Below are 20,492 nucleotides of genomic sequence, written 5' to 3' on the forward strand. Positions count from 1 at the left end.
TTTCAATCTACTCATATGGAACTGGCTCACAATTTAAAAACAAATATGTTACTGCTGCTGTACTTAAATTTCAATAATTCCATAATGTGGAAATCTATTGGAACTTATTTGCTACATCTCATGGTGAAGAAGCCATAGATGGAATTGGTGCAATTGCAAAATGGCTAATGGGGGAATACAGTAAAAAAGTGAAAATTCGTAATAGGTAATGCATCAACTTTCACTCAGGTAGCTGCAAGTATCACAACTATGCAGGTTTTTCATGTGTCTATTGATGAAATTCAAGGAATCAATGTAAAACTTAATCTGGCTCAAATATTTTCTTCAGCACCATCAGTGGGCATTCACTGCTTTCACTACCAGAAAGGAGTACTACAAACATCTGCTGTCTCCAAAGAATTTTGCTGCTGCAGGTCATCATACCGAAGAAACTATATAAAGTGTGAAAATTGGAGACTGGTACAAAGCAGAACATGACAGTAAATTCAATGCTGGAGAAGTATGTGGAGTTTTCGGAAATTCTTTCTTAATCAGTGCAATGGAGTGTGCTGTGCACTATTGGAAATGGCCCGTAAAATGCGATGAAATTATAAAGAAAATTAATCCACTTGATGTTGTCAATGCAAGAGGATATTTTCAGTTCTCTGACTTAATTGAATTTAAAGTTCATTTTCCAAGATGTGATGCTGTTATAATTTTTCATAGTGTTTGAAGAGTGAAATGTTAATGTTAAATTTATCTTATTTGGTACATGTCATATATTCATTTCTCTGCTTGTAGGAAATAAGCTTTTCCAACAAGAAGTAGTAAGTAACATGAGTTGCGTAACATTGAGTCACATGCCCTTTTCAGTATATTACAATATTTCACATGATATAAATATTTTTAGAAATTGTGACTGTCATTTGAATGCCAACCTAATAAGCATTTTCTGTATAAAAACCAGATCCATACTCCTAATAGTTTAAGGACACATTTTGACCTAAAATGCACATTAGGAATAGGATGTCCCAAATTTGTAACGTGAGTTAAAACAAAAATTACATTCTTGTTCTTTAATTTTAATGCTCTTTGCTGTTTAAATAACACTTCAAGATCTTTGCCTGAATAACACAATTTATAATAATGATTTACAAAAGAAAATACGGGTTTATAGATTGATAACATAATAAAACACTGATTTCAAAATGTAACACGAGTCAACATGGAATCTCCCGTAACACCATAATAGGCAGGCTGACAGACAAGATGATTGGTTAACTACAGCAGTGTTATGGGATGGCCATTAGACATAATACTGAGGACTTGTTGAAAATCAAGCAGGCAGTATGGGCTACCTTCTTCCACAGACTGTCGACTGATGAAAAACCAGTGCAACACCTTTGCCCTCCCAGACCCGATTCACAGTGCAATTACTGTAAAGCCCAGTACTCAAACAGTTCATACAGCCATAAACATTCCGTCCCAGCAGCAGTCATGGATATCATAAAACTTATTTACAGAGACCTGGTCAAATACTGAATTAGTATGTAGTAGATGTAGATATTGAAGAAGTGTCTATATGGTCAGACTTAAAATCCCAATGAATCGTTCAATAATCTTATAAGGGCTCTCTTACCATACAATGTTTTTGTTAGAATAAAGACACTAAAAGTGGGGGGGCAAGTAAAGCTGTTATTGCTTTTAATGACAACAACATTGGCAGGGTGAAAGAGCTACAGCATATGGGAATTAATCCTGGAGCAAACTGCATCACAGACCTAAAACAGATGCACAAGGTTCGCATTGATAAAGAGGAGTATGCAGCACAGTTGGCCACTAAGGTGTCCAGAAAGAAGAAGAAGAAGAAGAAGAAGAAGAAGAAACTTGGGGAAAAAAATCAAGAGGACAATATACAGTATGGTGCAGGGTGCTACTGAGTGACTAAAAATAAAAAGTTAAGCATATATTAAGTGAGTTGCAGTCTTTGAAACTTTAGAAGCTGTTACTGAACACTTGCATTTTCGGTTCCATTTTTCCCTAAATCTCTGAAACCACTTAGATTAGAGTATTCAAATTTTCAGGGAGTAATAACATAGATATCCTAAGTCTGCTGAACTAAAAGAAGAACATAATGTTATGTATAATTAACATTACTTAGGATAATGTACAAAAAGTACACCGTATTTTAACCGCGTATTTAACAAATTGTATTTCCGAAAGCAGTGGCTGAAATGCAATTATTGTAGTTCAGTAGACTCAGAACATACAGTTTAATGTCCTGTAAAAGTTTCATGTCATTGGCTACAGAGATTCCTGAAATACAGAGAAGCCAAGTCACTAAACTTAAGTGTCAGGATAGGACGTTCCAACTCTCCTTAAGCTCAAGTTCTGTTGGACAACAATGGAAAAGAAATGGCCACACACTCTTTCCAGCAATCATCCTTGCATTTACCTAACGTGACTTTCAAAAACTTTGCAATGTCTAAACAATAATGGAAATGGAGAGATCTGATGCCTGACCATCCCAACAGTGTTGTCAGTTTCTTAACCAATGTGCCCTCTTGACAACCCATGCATTTTTCTTCAGCCCCCTTCAGGTAGAGAACTATCTCTCTGAAGAGACTTTCAAAGTTGTGACTGCCAATCATTGGTGGTAACTCAAACTTTTGTATGTACTTATCAATCTGGTGCCAAATGGTAAATAAATGCTTTCTTCTATTTTATGGCAAAAACTCATCCTCCAATATTGTCACCAGATGGTCACAAATGAAAACTTATGTATTTTTTTAAGAAAACCAGGAACAAAATTTTAAGATGATGAAGAGATAGTATAAAGATCACATACTCACTAGCGAAAGTTATTGCTTCCCTAAATGTACGCATATTGTCATCAGAATAGACACTGTTACAATGATTGCTGCTGATATGGAATTCGTGGTGTTGTGCATCCATCTGGAAACCAGCTGGAGAACCATGTCGCTCGATCAGAGTTCTGGGACGTGGGGAAGACCTGCATATAAAATAGATTAAAAAGAAATTAATCAAAACCAATTTTGAGAATAAAAAGTAATAATCTCTTTAATGCTTAGCAGATCAACATTCATTCAGTTTAAATGCACATTGTTTAATTCATTTAAGCCAAGGCTAGATAACATGTTTGTACAGAAGGACAGAGTAGATAAACACTTATGTTGCCCTGTAACAGACACCCTGAGCATACTTTTACCGTGTGCGCCTGATTTAAGGGCAGTTGTGGTCATTAGTAAAGACAGGAAACGAGAAGGCTGTATTTTTTGAGTCTGCATCCATATGAACATGTGCTGTTCTTGTTAAGAAAAAGGAGGAGGGGTAAAAAAAGTGGAGGGAAATGGATTTTTGTGTTAAGATACAATAAAGGAGAAAGATTTACACATGAATATGATTGGCACAGTACTGAAAAGACAAGCCAGCAAAACAAAAACAACATGTACACATTACAATGTTTGATGAAGACGTAAGTGATAAACATTTCAACTTGCTCCGAGTTAGGCTTTGCCTTGAGGACTTCTGTATTAGGCTTAGCTCAGTTTAATTATACACTGCTGACAGTTATGCGACTGACTTCTGCAAGGGCTGTTTGCAGATATGCCTGCAGCTTTTTGATGCTGATATACTAGATCTGTTTTGCAGAAGAGCTGATTGTTCCACTCCACCGTATTACCTGGTAATAAAATAAAGTAAGACATACAATTCAAAATACATTTCGTAATGTTCTGAGCTTGTCTTCAATCTGTAAAAGTTTAATACCTAGGAAGAGTAACAATGAGACATTAAATGAACAATCATTTCATTAAATAGCAAATTATTAAGGTCAACTTTCAAGCTCTCAAGTGGTATGTTTATGACTGTAGGGTTCACAGACAAAATTCATCTATGCACTTAAGTCAATGAGTCATCAAAAATAGAAGTCATTTAAGTAAACCTATTCCTGCAATTGGCATACCTTATCTTTCATCTATATAAAGAAGCAGCCATACTGAAGTGCAGGTGTTCAAGTATGTTGCACCAATTAACATCTTATTTGAACACCAGTTTTCAGCCAGTAAACCATAGAATCTACCATTACAAAATTAGTTTTCTAATTTGCACTGAAGTGCTTAACAGCCATTAAAAAGCAGTGTCATAATTAAAACAATAAGCATACTTTTTGTCACTATCTTTGAGAACACAATACTTTAGCAAATAAAAAGATGTACTCTGTAATAATAATAATACAAAACAAAATTTAAAAGGGGAAACATTGGAACTTCAGTGATCTCAGTCGAAAGAAAATTTACAGCAACAACAAACGCTGAAAAAAGCAATTCTTTATATCAAAGTTCTTCATTTACGTAAGAGTCAACAAAAGACTGGAAAACAATTTCTGTATGAAAGGATATGGAGAGGAGAAAAGAAGCATAGTCAATACAAGCAATGAGGCTATATCCATCACACATTCAGGTGCAAAATAAAGAGACCTTAACACATATGTGGTGGATGAAGAAGATGGGTAAAACGCGCGCGCGCGCAATTCTTTATATCAAAGTTCTACACACACACACACACACACACACACACACACACACACACACACACACACACACACAGCTACATGGTGGATTTTATTTCCATTTAAAAATAAAAATAAACAATGCTACAAAGATATCAAGTTGGCATTATTTAATCATTAATGTATGTTGCTTTGGCAAATGATACCTTCACAACTTATTGCACTTGCGCATTGGTTTGCGTGTGCTTTCTGGTAACTGCCTTGCTGCCTAAACTGATGACATGTACGGTTATCCACAGAAAATTTATGTTCTGTTTTATACTCTTACTGTTTCAATGCACATTGTCACATCCTCCTGAAGGCATTCCAAACAATTTAGTTTAACTTAAAATATGTTATCAGACATCAATCTTTTGAAACATACTCTCATTTCTCATTAATAATTTTATGTCTCAATTAAGATTATCTTGTTACTAATAGAGTAAAGTGTAAATAACCCAATTTCAACTAGATAAACAAAATGAAATCAATGTAACTAAGTTAAACAAGTAAGGTACTCAATGACCACTATATCCAGCAATCAACTGGTATGCAACAGTTGAGAAATACAAAGAAATAAGAACTCATTGCAGAGTAGTTTTCTATTATTTCCCTATTGATTTCTACCCAATTTATTATTTAAGGTCCTCAAAACTGGAAACCACTTCATATCCTCCCCTGGTGCTGTCAACTCTTGCTAAATCAGGCACCTGCCTTACAGCTTCCTGATATGATCATAATTTAGTTCCCTATAGCACTTGCAGGTGAAATTAACTTTGGCCTACTCATCAATCACAGCAGTTATGATCAAGCTACTGGCAGAAATTAAGGATAGGTTAGGAGATTCCAATGCTATGTAAATAAGAGTTGTAATAGACTCAAACGAAAGTACAAAACCCTCAGATACAGCTAGAAGCAGCTCAGTGGACAAGATAGCTCTCAAATGAGTGGCAAAGGGAACTTAAAACTATTCAACTTGAACAGATTATTGGCTGCCTGTCGGTCAACAGGAGAAAATCACACTATTCAAGACCGAAACAGCCAAGAAAGAGAAAGAGAAGGGGGAGAACTTTTTTAAAACAATCTCCCTGATACATTTCACCTTTTTCTAAGGCATCATCAGTGGGTTATTTCTTTGCGTTTTTGGTTGGCATCTGCATTTCTTCTCATTTGGTCACATGCTGGAGGTTGGTCTACCGTTTTGTCTCCAAAACATAAGCATGTTTTTATGTTCTGAACTTTTTCTTCCTTTTTCCTCTTGTTTGCCCTTACTGTTATGATGCACTAGAAGTCTTCCGTCACTAGTTACAGATATTTGATCAAAAACCGTCTTTTCAAGACTTAACTACTATGAGTTCCCTATGTGTCTCCACACATACATCAAACAATAAGGGCAAACAAGATGAAAAATTGGAAGAAAAAAGTTCAGCTTCTGTTTTGGAAATAGTGCCATAGAGCAACTTCCAGCATATGACCATATAAGTGGTAATGCAGATGCCAACCAAAAACGTTAAAACCTATCCCACTGGTGGCTTAAAGTGAAAAATGTAAAATGTGTCTGCGGAAAAAAGTACAGTGCAGCAGGAAAAGGCAGTTTTTATGTACAAAGCAAATATTTCTGTGCTTGCTGCAGAGGATGACCGTGAAAACAAACTTTTTTTATTACATTATCTGACCAGCAGCACAGATGACAGAGGTTCCGCTGTAGTCATACTTTTGAGGTATCGCTGAAATATTTGTTAATGAAGTTGTCACAACAAATGAATCTCAAGTACTTCATTTTCTTAAATTCTAAAATATTTTCACCATTCCTTAAAGATGTATGTTGACACTGATTGAGCAAGGGATATGTTGATAGTGGTTGAGTAGAACTCAATCTCAAAATACATTTCAAATAATAATTTGATATACATATCAGGTGTTTTTTAAAATTTTTCTTGATGGGAAAAGAACTGTTCACAATGATCCTAATGAACTAGGCATCCATGTTACATGCATATGAAGTTTCAGGAATTGTTTGGAGATATTTAGAACCTGGGTGGTCCAATATCTGTCTTTTTAACTCGGTATCATACATTCGTTCAATGATTTACATTTGCAGTATGTGATTTAAATAACTGACATACACAGTTTTCAGCACAGCACAAATTACTAAATCTACTTCGACATGCCATCACCAAAATTATATGCCAAAATTCAGTATACAACTTTGTCAGGATGGCTATATATTCTCAAAAATCAATGCCTCACGTGTTTCATGAATGCATTTCTTTTATTCTGCCACAGGAATTTCTTGATCTGGTTTAGCACTTAAATGCATACTAAGTATTTCACATATGCACCACAATCAGCACAAGAGACACTGATCTTTTTTTCTTAGAGTCATCAGTCATCTTGCAGTTTGATTCCTCTAGTAAATTACCAGCATCAGATTCCACACTATAATCAGAAAAATCCTTTGATAGCTCAATTTTAAAAATTCAGAGGGAAGGCATTTTATTCCTTCTTCCTTAGGTGATACAACTTAGAACGCTCTGTTACACCCCACCTAATGCTGGATCCCCCATTTTTTTTTTTTGAGGGGGGGGGGGGGGGCACAGTCTTCTGACTGGTTTGATGCGCCATGCCACAAACCTCTCCAGTGCCAACCTCGTCATCTCCCAAGAAGTAGCACTTGCAACCTACATCCTCAATTATTTGCTGGATGTATCCCAATCTCTGCCTTCCTATAGAGCTTTAGCACTCTGCAGCTCCCCCTACTACCATGGAAGTCATTGCCTGATGTCTTAATAGACCTATCACAGTGTCCCCCTTCTGGTCAGTCTTTTCCACATACTCTCTTTTTTCCTCAGATTCTGTGTAGGGCCACCTCATTCCTTACCTTATCAGTTCACCTAATTTTCAACATTCATCTGTAGCACCACATCTCAAATTCTACAATTCTCTTCAGTTCCAATTTTCCCACACTCCAGGTTTCACTGCCACACAATGCTGACCTGCAAACGTACACTCTCAGAAATTTCTTCCTCAAATTAAGGCCTATGTTCAAAACTAATAGACTTCTCTTGGCCAGAAATACCCTTTTTGCCGGCGTTAGTCTGCTTAGGTAGCAGAATTCCTTAACTTCATTTACTGCCTGATCATCAATCCTGATAAGTTTCTCGCTATTCTCATTTCTGATACTTCTGATTACTTTCATTTTTCTTCGATTTAATCTCAATCCATATTCTGTATTTATTAGATCGTTCATTCCATTCAGCGGATTACATAATAATTCATCATCATCACTCAGGATAGCAATGTCATCAGGCGAATATTACCAATGATATCCTTTCACCTTGAATTTTAAATCCACTCTTGTACATTTCTTTTACTTCATCAGTGCTTCTTCAATGTACAGATTGAACAGCAGGGGCAGAAGACTACATCCCTGTCTCATACCCTTTTTAGCTTAGCTCTATTTTTCTCAGAATTTTGAACAGCTTGCACCATTTTACACTTTTTTTCCAGGTCGACAATTCCTATGAATGTGTCTTTATTTTTCCTTTCGTCTTGCTTCCATTATCAACTGCGATCTCAGCACTGCCTCTCTGGTGCCTTTACCTATTCTAAAGCCAGCACGTCCTCAATTTTCTTTTCCATTCTTCTGTATATTATTCTTGTCAGCAACTTGGATGCGCTAGCTGTTAAACTGATTGTGCAATAATTCTTACACTTTTTAGTGCTTGCAGTCTACGGAATTGTGTAGATGATATTTTTCCTAAAGTCGGATGGTGTGTCACCAGACTCCTACATTGAATCTTCATTTTGCTGCCACTTCCCCAACGACTTTAGAAATTCTGATGGAATGTTATCTATCCCCTCTGCCTTATTCGACCTTAAGTCCTCCAAAGCTCCTTTAAATTCTGATTCTAATACTGGATCACCTACCTCTTCTAAACTGACTCCTGTTTCTTCTTCTATCACATCAGACAAATCTTTCCCTTATTGAGGCTTTAAACGTATTTTTTCTACCTATCCGCTCTCTCCTCTACATTTAACATTGGAATTCCCATTGCACTCCAATGCTGTGACACTTGCTTTTAATTTCACTGAAGGTTATTTTGACTTTCCTATATGTTGAGTCAGTCCTTCCAACAATAATTTCTTTTTCAATTTCTCCACATTTTTCCATGCAGCCAATTTGTCTTAGTTTCCCTGCACTTTCTATTTACTTCATTCGTCACCAACTTTTATTTCTCTATACCCGAGTTTCCTGGAACATTTTTGTACTTCCTGCTTTCATCGACCAACTGAAGTATATCTTCTGTTACCCAAGGTTTCTACGCAGTTACCTTCTTTGTACCTATGTTTTCCTTTCCAACTTCTGTTAGAGCTGTTTTTAGAGATGTCCATTCCTCTTCAGCTGTACTGCCTACTGAGCTATTCCTTATTGCTGTATCTATAGCCTTAGAGAACCTCAAGCGTATTTTGTCAGTCCTTAGTACTTCGGTATCCGCTTCCTTGCATACTGATTCTTCCTGACTAACGTCTTAAACTTCAGCCCACTCTTCATCACTACCATGTTGTGATCTGAGTCTGTATCAGGTCTTGGGTAAGCATTACAATCCAGTATCTGATTTTGGAATCTCTGTCTCATCATGATGTAATTTGTAAGCTAACTGAAATCTTCATCACTGGGCCTTTTCCAAGTATACCACCTCCTCTTGTCTCTTGTGACTCTTGAACAGAATGTTTATCATCACTAACTGAAATTTATTATGGAACTCAAGTCTTTCTCTTCTCTCATTCATTGTCCCGAGCCCATATTTTCCTGCAACCTTTTCTTCTACTCCCCCTACAATTACATTACAGTCCCCAATGACCATTAGCTTTTCATCTCCCTTTACGTACTGTATTACACTTTCAGTATCCTCATATACTTTCTCTAGCTCTTCATCTTCAGCTTCAGCTTGCGACGTCGGCATCTATACCCGAACTATCACTGTCAATGTTAGTTTAGTATCAATTCTGATAAGAACAATCCTATCACTGAACTGTTCACAGTAACACTCTCTTTGCCCTACCTCCCTATTTGTAACGAAACCTATTGCCGTTTTACCATTTTCTGCTGCTGTTGATATTTCTTTAAACTCGTCTGATCACAAATCCTCGTCTTTTTCCATTTCATTTCATTGCTCTCTCTTTCCAGATTTTCTAGCTTCCCTACCACATTCAATCTTCTGAGACTCCATGCACCAACTCTTAGAACATTAGCCTTTCGTTCATTACTGAATCTTTTCCTCTTTGTCACCTACCCCTGGGCAATCCCCTCCCGGAGATCCAAATGTAGACTACTCCGCAATCTTTTGGCATTGGAAAGACCATCATGACACTTTTTCAATTACAGGCCACATGTGCTGTGGATACACATTACGTGTCTTTAATGCAGTGGTTTCCATTGTCTTTTGCATCCTCATGCCATTGATCATTGCTGATTTTTTCCACCTTTAGGGGCAGTTTCCCACTCCTAGGACAAGAGAGTGCCCCCGAATCTCTATCTGCTCTTCCACCCTCTTTGACAAGGCCATTGGCAGAAGGATGGTGACTTCTTATGCCGAAAGTCTTCGACCGCCAACAATGATTATTAATCAAAATTTAAGCTGTTACAGGTTTTGAACATGGGATCGAAGACGTTTTGATTACTAACCAAAGACACTATGTCAAGATATTTCTTTCACCACCACCGCCACCGCCACCCAGGTCCTCCCCTCATAGAGGCCATCAATATACTCTTTCAATCCAGCCTCCTTGTACTTAACAGTGGAATTCTCACCCTCACAATACCAAGAGGGTGGGAGGTACTTTGGCCCACACTGTAAAAAATATTTTGATCTACTCAGTTACTGTACATTTTAAAATGTTGAAAGAAATATTTATTGTTTTTATGAATCCTTCTACAGATTCCACAAATGTTTATATTTTTCAGCTGAACTTAACCCAAAAATTTAATTTTAGTAGTAGATGTCACTTTCTACAATGAAAGACATATTCAATTTTTTCAGGTTCAGGACCTTCCTCACACATCTATATCTCGTTAAATACTGTCATGAGTAAAAGTGAACAACTAAATAATTTTAAATTTTGCAATTTCTCTTAAACTTCAGTCCACTCTTAATAACCACTGAATTGTGGCGCAGATCTATATCTGGTCCTGCGTATGCCTTACAAACACATAACTGATTCGGATTCTATGTCAAACCATGACATAACACAACTGGAATCTTCCCAAGTCTTCATCAAGCATACCAACTACCCTCCTTAGCCATTCCTACTACCATGCCTATATTCTCCTGTAACACTGTCTTTTGTTTCTTCCCCACTAACCCCCATGATTATTAGGCTATCATCATCTTTTACATAGTGCATTGCCCGTTCAATAGCCTCATAGTTCCTGCTCTCTTTTCATCTTTTATCTGTGAAGTTGGCACATATACCTGAACTACTGTTGTTGGCATTTGTTTGCTGTCCATTCTGATGAGAACAACCCTGTCACTGAGCAGTTCACAATAACTCGCCCTCTGCCCCACCTTTCAATTCATAACGAATCCTACCACCATTATACAGTTTTCTGTTGCTGCTGATATTACCCTATATTTGTCTGGCCAAAAATCATTTACCTCCTCACCACTTCACTGGTCGCCACTCCCTACCACTTTCAAGTCTTAGAATTTTACTCTTTTCTTGGATTTTAAATATTTTTAACACTTTTTCCATTTACAGACCACATGTCCTGAGCATACACACTGAGTGCTTTTAATGTAATCATTTCCACTGCATTCTGCTGCTCCATTCCATCAGTCACTGCTGATCCTTCGGCCAGTAAGGGGCACTTTCTGGCCTCAAATGTAAGAGTGTGCACTGAATCTATGTCTGCTTCTGCACCCCCTTTCGACAAGCCTGTTGACATAATAAGGGTGACTCGTACCAAAAAGTCTTTTGCAGCCATTGCTGCTGGTTTTTATTCAAAATTAACGAATTGGCTGAGTCTGAAACCAGGACCCACAACATTTTACTTAGTAGTCAAAGACACTACCCCTAGGTCACACTTACATAGCAGTGAAACAAATGGTTGTGGTGATTTGTTATCACAGTAACTAACTTCATCTGCCATCTGACATTTCAGTGACAACTGGGGCCATCGGACAGGTAGTTCTGTTGCTCTCTTCACTTCTGACAGCTACACGCACTTAATCACTCAAATGGGAATCACTGAAGTAACACCACACACCATAAGGTGGCTTGTAGATGTAGATCAGCCTCTCTGAATGGGCCTACACTAGTTGAATAAGTGATCTTGTATTAACAGCCTTCTACACAAAACGCTTATTTTATTTTATTGCTACGACTTGTTTCCATTTATCTAGATAATCTTTGGGTCTACATATAAAACAAAAAGAAACCTCTTTTTTCATCACTGTACTCTGTGTAATTCGGCCAAAACCAGTCATATCAAAATATGTGATCCAAAGAGTGCTTTGCTGAAAAAATTATTTTAGCTTCATTTGGCCCGTACACAGTCCAATTTATAATTGTTTTCTCCTTTAAGAATAATAGGGGTGAATTGCACTAATGTTAGTGTCTTGTCATTTCTGCTAGGGAGAGGGACCCCACTTCGTGTAACACCACTCCCAACAGCTCTTATCTCTCTTCGAAGTCCTCCACCTCTCAAACCCCTGCTTGGAAAACACACTCACGAACATCATCCTAGAAGCCAGCTGTGAACTTGAGTTCCATGCCACATACCACCTGAAAAAAACTGTCCACAGTGCTAGTGCAACACCTAAGAAGTGGGGTCCCTCTCCCTATCCCTCACAAACACCAACCACAACAGCACCTTCAACAAACCCACCTCATAGCCAACAAACCTAGCCTAGCCACCCTACTCAGTCTCCAAATCCCAGCACATACCCCACACAGACCAAATCTCAACTACAACCACAGTCAAATGCCACATATCACCAGTCCCAATTCAGTTCTAACTCATCCAAATCCCTCTCTCCTCCAGAGACATCTGTTCTATCAAAAGGCTTAACCATTAGCCCCACGCCTAAATTCAACCACACTGCTCTCATTAATGATCTCCTCTCATTCACCCAGAACCTCAACTGGAAATATCACTTCACCCAAACACAGCCCCCAAATACTAAACCCAGTGTTGAACCCTGTCTAGAACGGTTTCGACCGCCTTCCCAAAGGGATCCTCCTCCCCTCCCCCAAAACTATCCCTTGCAGACATTTCAGGAATTCCTCACATCCAGTGTTGTCTCCCAGTCCTTCTTGAAGAAAATCCCGACAACCCCCAACATCACCCCAGCTGAATCCTGTGCCATTAAGGAGCTGAAAACAGACCGCTCTATTGTCATCCTCCTGGCGGATAAAGGCTCCACAACTGTGGTACTTGACCGTGTGGAGCATGTGGCAGAAGGACTGCGTCAACTCTCCGACACCTCAACCTACAAAGCTGTTACCCAGGATCCCATTCCCTCGATCCAGACTGAGCTGCTGAAAATCCTAAAAATCTAAGGCCCCTCACAAGGCCTCACAACGGCTTCCATAGACCTACTCACTCCACCTGAGCCACTTACCCCTACCTTCTACCTATTACCCAAAATCCACAAAGAGAACCATCCTGGCCATCCAATTGTGGCAGGCTTCAAAGCCCCAGCAGAACGTATCTAGCTCTGGTAGACCAACACCTCCAACCTATCACCTGCAGACTCCCATCCTACATCAAAGACACAGACCACTGCCTAGAATGGCTCAAATCCATTCCCACTCCCCTCCCACCTGAAACCCTTCTTGTCACCATAGATGCTACATCCATTTACACAAACATCTCACATACCCTTGGTGTCTCTGCCCTTGAACACTACCTCTCCCAACGCCCACCCAAAGATCTTCCAAAAACCTCGTTATTTATCACACTTACCATCTTCATCCTCACCCATAATTACTTCACTTTTGAAGGCCAGACCTACAAACAAATCGGGGGAATGGCCATGGGAACCAGGATGGCTCCGCCTTATGCCAACCTCTTCAGGGGCCGCATGGAGGAGGCTTCCCTGAAGACCCAACAGCTGCTTCCCCTGGCCTGGTATAGGTTTATATATGACATCTTTGTGGTCTGGACTCATGGTGAAGAAACACTCCTTAATTTCCTCCATAACCTAAGCTCCTTTTCGAATCTGAATTTCACCTGGTCCTTCTCCAAAACCCAAGCCACCTTCCTGGATGATGACCTTCATCTTGTTGAAGCTCACATCCACACCTCCGTCCACATCAAACCCACAAACAAACAACAGTACCTTCACTTTGATAGCTGGCATCCATTCCACATCAAACGTTCCCTTCCCTACAGCCTAGGTATTCATGGCAAACGTATCTGCTCCAGTGACGGAGCCCTCAACAATTACACCAATAACCTGACCAGTGCTTTCCTCCCCCGCAACTATCCGGCAGACCTTGTCCACAAACAGATCTCCCGAGCAATACATTCCTCCCCGTCCAACAACAATGTTCCTACCCCCAGACCACACAGAAGCATCCCCCTTGTCACCCAATATTATCCTGGCCTCGAATACATCAACAAATTACTCTGTCAGGGATATGACTTTCTCAAGTCAAGCCCTGAAATGAGATCATCCCTTGACAATATTCTCCCCACACCACCCAGAGTTGCCTTTCATCGCCCCCCCCCCCCCATCCTCCATAACATCCTTGTTAAACCCTACAATATACCCAGACCACCTTCTCTACCCAGCGGTTCCTATTCCTGTAACCGACCCCACTGCAAAACCTGCCCCATGCATCCCCCCCCTCCCCCCACAACCACCTACTCCAGTCCCGCTACTGGTAAAACACACAATTCAAGGCAGGGCCACATGTGAAACAACACTTGTCATTTATCAGCTGACATGCCTGCACTGCACAGCCTTTTACATCGGCATGACTGGCTGAGCGCATGAACGGGCACAGATGAACTGTCCGCCTAGGAGATGTCCAATACCCAGTAGCAGAGCATACCGTCCAACATAATTCAAGGGACCTAGGAACCTGCTACAACGTGCATGCCATTTGGCTTCTCCCACCCAACACCAGTCCCTCGGAACTGCGGAGATGGGAACTTGCTCTCCTTCTCCTTTTTCCCTCTCCTCTTTAGCCATTCACGCATCTTTTCATCCTATGTAGTTGTGTTATCTTTATACTATATACTTCTTTATGCATACTCTTTGGTTTGAAGCTGGCACAGTACTTAACAGTAGAATATCTTTGGCTTCCCTCTGACAACCATGCCTCCATCCCTGCTACCACCCCCTGTTTACCTTTCCCTGTTGCTTCATAACCTGGGTTGTGAGTAACTGAATCCACTTTCCCTTCTTCCCTTTTTTCTCCTTTCTCCTCCCTGATGAAGGAACAAAGTTCCGAAAGCTAGGAATGTAAATACACACACACACACACACACACACACACACACACACACACACACACACACACACCAACAACCTGACAACAGCTTTCGCATCCCGCAACTACCCTCCCGACCTGGTACAGAAGCAAATAACCAGAGCCACTTCCTCATCCTCTCAAACCCAGAACCTCCCACAGAAGAACCACAAAAGTGCGCCACTTGTGACAGGATACTTTCCGGAACTGGATCAGATTCTGAATGTGGCTCTCCAGCAGGGATACGACTTCCTCAAATCCTGCCCTGAAATGAGATCCATCCTTCATGAAATCCTCCCCACTCCACCAAGAGTGTCTTTCCGCCGTCCACCTAACCTTCGTAACCTCTTAGTTCATCCCTATGAAATCCCCAAACCACCTTCCCTACCCTCTGGCTCCTACCCTTGTAACCGCCCCCGGTGTAAACCCTGTCCCATGCACCCTCCCACCACCACCTACTCCAGTCCTGTAACCCGGAAGGTGTACACGATCAAAGGCAGAGCCACGTGTGAAAGCACCCACGTGATCTACCAACTGACCTGCCTACACTGTGATGCATTCTATGTGGGAATGACCAGCAACAAACTGTCCATTCGCATGAATGGACACAGGCAGACAGTGTTTGTTGGTAATGAGGATCACCCTGTGGCTAAACATGCCTTGGTGCACGGCCAGCACATCTTGGCACAGTGTTACACCGTCCGGGTTATCTGGATACTTCCCACTAACACCAACCTATCCGAACTCCGGAGATGGGAACTTGCTCTTCAATATATCCTCTCTTCCCGTTATCCACCAGGCCTCAATCTCCGCTAATTTCAAGCTGCCGCCACTCATACCTCACCTGTCATTCAACAACATCTTTGCCTATGCACTTCTGCCTCGACTGACATCTCTGCGCAAACTCTTTGTCTTTAAATATGTCTGCTTGTGTGTGTGTGTGTGTGTGTGTGTGTGTGTGTGTGTGTGTGTGCGCGCGCGAGCGAGTGTATACCCGTCCTTTTTCCCCCTAAGGTAAGTCTTTCCGCTCCCGGGATTGGAATGACTCCTTACCCTCTCCCTTAAAACCCACATCCTTTCGTCTTTCCCTTTCCTTCCCTCTTTCCTGATGAGGCAACAGTTTGTTGCGAAAGCTTGAATTTTGTGTGTATGTTTGTGTTTGTGTGTCTGTCGACCTGCCAGCACTTTCATTTGGTAAGTCACATCATCTTTGCTTTTAGATATATTTTTCCTACGTGGAATGTTTCCCTCTATTATAACACACACTTCACAACAATAATGTCATTCAAGAGCTCACTGTTCTTCATGTGTATTGGGGATACAATTAGCTTGTGTTAGAAATTCTTAATACAATAATTTAACTGCTAACACTGAAGTACTATTATTAGATTTAAGTCAAAATACAATACTCAATTCTTGTCGGAGAATTGTCTCCTGATGTAGTTTGGGTACAATTTACATCAGCTGTAAACTAAAAGAATTATTTACTACTACTACTACTACTACTACTATTATTACTACTACTACTACACGCCTGTCTACAAACAGAAAGAAGAAGACTTTGTATCTTCAAAGTCCTTCTCATGAGGACCAAATGTAAGTGTCCCACCACTTGTATGACAGAAACACATTTAACAATATTTGGTGATATTTTTTCCACCAACTGAACACAGATCACATTCTGTCTCTCTACTGGTTCACCGTGCCTGTTCAGGATTTATCTAGTACTTCATTACAGCGTTGCACTACTCCATCCATTTATTTCCATTCACTGATTCGTCATGTTCTGTAGAAATCATCATAGATGAGGCCCTTTAGGGAAGTGGAACAAACCAAGATACAACTTAACGAAAGTTAAACATATCACAAACTTAAGCTGTACATACACTTCACTATTTCCACTCATGGTAGCTAAATTTAACGTACGAAACTTAATGTACGCCATGATTTGTTCCATATCCCAGAAGGTTCTCACTAAGATTTTTCAAGCATAATGAAGGAATGAACAAAAGAGTGTTCAATAGATCAAATCATCAGTGAGTACCGTCACACAATTAATAAGCACAGGTTAATTGTATCCAAGGAAAATTCAGTTAGGAAAACTACTCATTCTGATAAAAAGTCAATGGACTATGCTTATCTCCAGCAAGAAAAATGCCTACTACTGCTGATACACACTAATAACAGGAGTAGACACACTACTTAGCTTTGAGAACTGATAGTTCCTCCATTGGGAAGGAGAGATGAGCTGGTTAAAAAAAGGACAAGTGACACACACCCTAGAATGGGAGAGACCCAACTTTACACATTAATAGAAACGAGAAACTGTCTATAAATTTTTCCTGTATTAAGCTGCTGTATTGTATTTGCCCCTGCATTACCTGCAATAATCAAAATAAATTTAAGAGAACGGCTGCTGCTTTCTGATACTAAGCAGCTTCCGTTTATCACAAAAACACCTACCTTAATATTAAAATGACTACTCTGGTAATTATCTGACAACATTCGTAACTACTTACAGTAACATATTTATACTTCTTTAGAATTAAAATTTGTCTATTGTTTTGCTCATACGAGTCCGCACATTTGAATCTAGATAATCAAGAACACGGTGAACCAAATAAGTTTTTATTTTCTCTTGCTTTGTTTCTGCACTCAGCCCACCTGCAAAGACTTTTTGCCAGCAAAACCATATACAAAGGTGCAATTCCACACAGAGTACTTTCAAGTTTAATGAAACATGTTTATTTTTAGCACAAAAAAATCTTTAAATTACAAATGTTCTGGAAAGTGATCAGCACTTACAATGCATCTAACAGGTATTAAAAAGAATTTACTTACGGAGGAAAAACAATGTCAATGTTTACTTCTCAAAAGCAGGCTAAATATTTATTTTCATGGCATTTTCCTGTAAAATAATTCCATAAGCCAAGAGTGTGTTTAAATATGAAAACTGAACTAATATATTTCAAGTTATGAACTGATGCACCATTTTGAATTTATAACAAAATGAAGCAAACCATTTTTTCTTATGTAAATATTTCAAACTCTGAAAGAAAATTGTATATAGTTTACTTTTGTGTCTTTGGAGAGTCTATTTGATCACAATACAGTCTTCCACCACATAATTCACAAAAATAAACTGTTAAAGAATTTTCAGTTTTAACAATGAATGTGATGACTGATACAATTCAAGAGCTCATTTGTCAATAGGAGATGATCCTTTACCGAAATAAACAAATAAAATAACTCTCTGTAGAACATAAATCAGTAAGATTTGCTTGACACTGGGCTTATTTTGAACACGAATTTTGCTAATACACTTACATCCACAGGTAACGCTCCGAACTGTTACGTATGGGGCATTTGTAAACGTGGCTATCAGCAATTCGGGTATCAGAAGTAGCTTGTCGATTTTGTGTCTCTCAAACGAAAATAAATTACAAAGATACAGAGAATCCACGATTAACTGTGGCCTCCATTATTTCCACGAACACATCAGTTAACACCTATTTAATGCTGCAAAACGAAACTGTAGTTGAGTAGCAAGCGTGACCTGCCACAAATTATAGTAAACATCTGCATGACAAAAAAGTCACAGATTAGAAACATATGAATTACCTTTGTTAAGATTATGGCTATACCAGATGCTCCAACTGCACAATCACTGCCAAGGCCAAGTACTGTTCGATTACAAACAACTATACGTTCCAGCACTCACCAAAACACTTGGCAAACATAAGAAACTCACCTATGATGTGGTCGAGGTGGAGTTGGCTTTCCAGCCAGATAAGAAAGTAGATCCTCCCGTCTTATTTTGTGTCGCATTTTCCGAACCCAGCTCAACAATTCCTTGTTTCGTCTCTGATAACCGCACTGAATTCCAAGTTCACTAGTCCGCCTTATTCCTTCCGTTGAATCTGCAAATTTACGATTTTACAAAAGACAGGTTCACATAAAGGCGTCAGTTATTGTCTTACTTAATCTTTGATAGATGTGACATACCGCTCAGAAGTCTTGATTCACATTATTTTTCTACAACGAACATACATGAGCTATACATAGTAAAAGAATACAAGGTCAGCCATGTATGTTGACATTCGGCTCATCGGCATCCATGTTTTCATTACCTTTGTACAAATTTGTCACCGTACCAGCGGCGGTTTGGAAAGGTATCCATAACGAAAGGCCTTGCTGACGTTCTGAAAACAACACAGGAAAATTATTGTGGGTGGCTCGACAATCAATAACACGCCACACAAAATGGAAGGATGCACCACTCCTATCTTAGCAACAGTGATCAATATTGACATCACAATCACCTCTATAAAGTTGCGCTATTGCAGTTGCGCTGTTTTGAAAAGTCACCCACAGTTTCTGGTGAGTTTGTTCCCTCTCCCTCTGAAGCTGTCCTTCGTAGTCGGGTTCACTTTCAACATGTTGTATACACTGCTCCTCCCAATTGGTAATGAACATATCTAACAGCGGGTCATCTTCGCGATCTCTGTCTTCGTTCATTGTATTACGGACCTCAAAATCAAATACACGACACAGCCTCCCCCGTTTCTTGTAATGGCTTGCTTTGGAATGCTTCCAGCTGATGGCACAGATGAATCACATCACCTTCCATGTATTCTGTCTGTTTCTTTCGTCACTTCTACAGACGAGAACTACCAAAGATATAGTTGCCATTAATTTCTGGAGTTTAAATCGCAGCTGACGCTGTTGAAAAGTTATCTTTGGTATCCGGATGAATGCAATTTCTTCTAATATTTCCATCTCTACAGAAGGAAATAGGTTTAACTATGGTATTTTTCTAACGTAAAAGTATATTTTAAAATATAATCCAACAAATTCGCAAAAAGGTAGTAGCTTTTATTTCAATGCTTTATCGAGCAATTTGACAATTCAACTTCACTTCAAAAGCTTTATAATGTTGACATTGTGGAAATTTTAATTGGTTACTACCATTGATCGTTACGACTATAGCAGATAACAAAACAGGATTAGCTCAAATCCACCTTCATTCCACTACAGAGATTTAACTTATTGCAAGGGGGTACTAAACAATGAGTACACGAAGTTTCATGATGTTAAACTATAATCTGCACCGTCTATTCGACTGGTACAATCATAAATGTGTTAATCACAACTTGTCTCTATTCAGTTATAGCTTAGACCTAAAATGGTTGCCCAGATAAAGAATGAAGCAAAGTAGCAATACTTCACTCATAAAACGTTTGAATCTAGGGTGGCCAAGATAATGATTTCAATAACATGTGTTCTCCAAAGGAAAGTACTGTGACAATATTGCAGATTTTTGTTGCTGCAGTTTCTTGCTACTTTGCAAGTCCTAACAAATTGTGTGGTGGGTGGCTCATTGTTGAAGTGATATGGTAAACAGAAATTTCGGTACCACCATAATAGTAACAAGAACTACCGATTCAATTTCCAGTTT

At 39.4% G+C, this 20,492-nt stretch overlaps 1 protein-coding gene across 2 annotated transcripts in view; it reads right to left on the minus strand.

Annotated features, from left to right (window-relative positions):
* Positions 1 to 19,707, minus strand: part of LOC124594858 (UPF0472 protein C16orf72 homolog) — a 35,355-nt gene extending 15,648 nt beyond the window's left edge. The window contains exons 1-4 of one of the 2 annotated variants that reach the window (XM_047133321.1): positions 19,357 to 19,707; positions 19,165 to 19,236; positions 18,786 to 18,954; positions 2,832 to 2,992 (exon numbers count right to left, since the gene is read on the minus strand). In XM_047133321.1, coding sequence (XP_046989277.1) covers positions 2,832 to 2,992; positions 18,786 to 18,954; positions 19,165 to 19,236; positions 19,357 to 19,552 — 598 coding nt within the window. In that variant the 5' untranslated portion in view covers positions 19,553 to 19,707. Of the gene's footprint in view, positions 1 to 2,827; positions 2,993 to 18,785; positions 18,955 to 19,164; positions 19,237 to 19,356 lie in introns of both variants that reach the window. The other variant, XM_047133322.1, reaches the window with a different exon arrangement.
* Between the last annotated feature and the right edge of the window lie 785 nt (positions 19,708 to 20,492).

This window comes from Schistocerca americana, chromosome 2 (assembly GCF_021461395.2).
Source record: "Schistocerca americana isolate TAMUIC-IGC-003095 chromosome 2, iqSchAmer2.1, whole genome shotgun sequence".
NCBI lineage: Eukaryota > Metazoa > Arthropoda > Insecta > Orthoptera > Acrididae > Schistocerca > Schistocerca americana.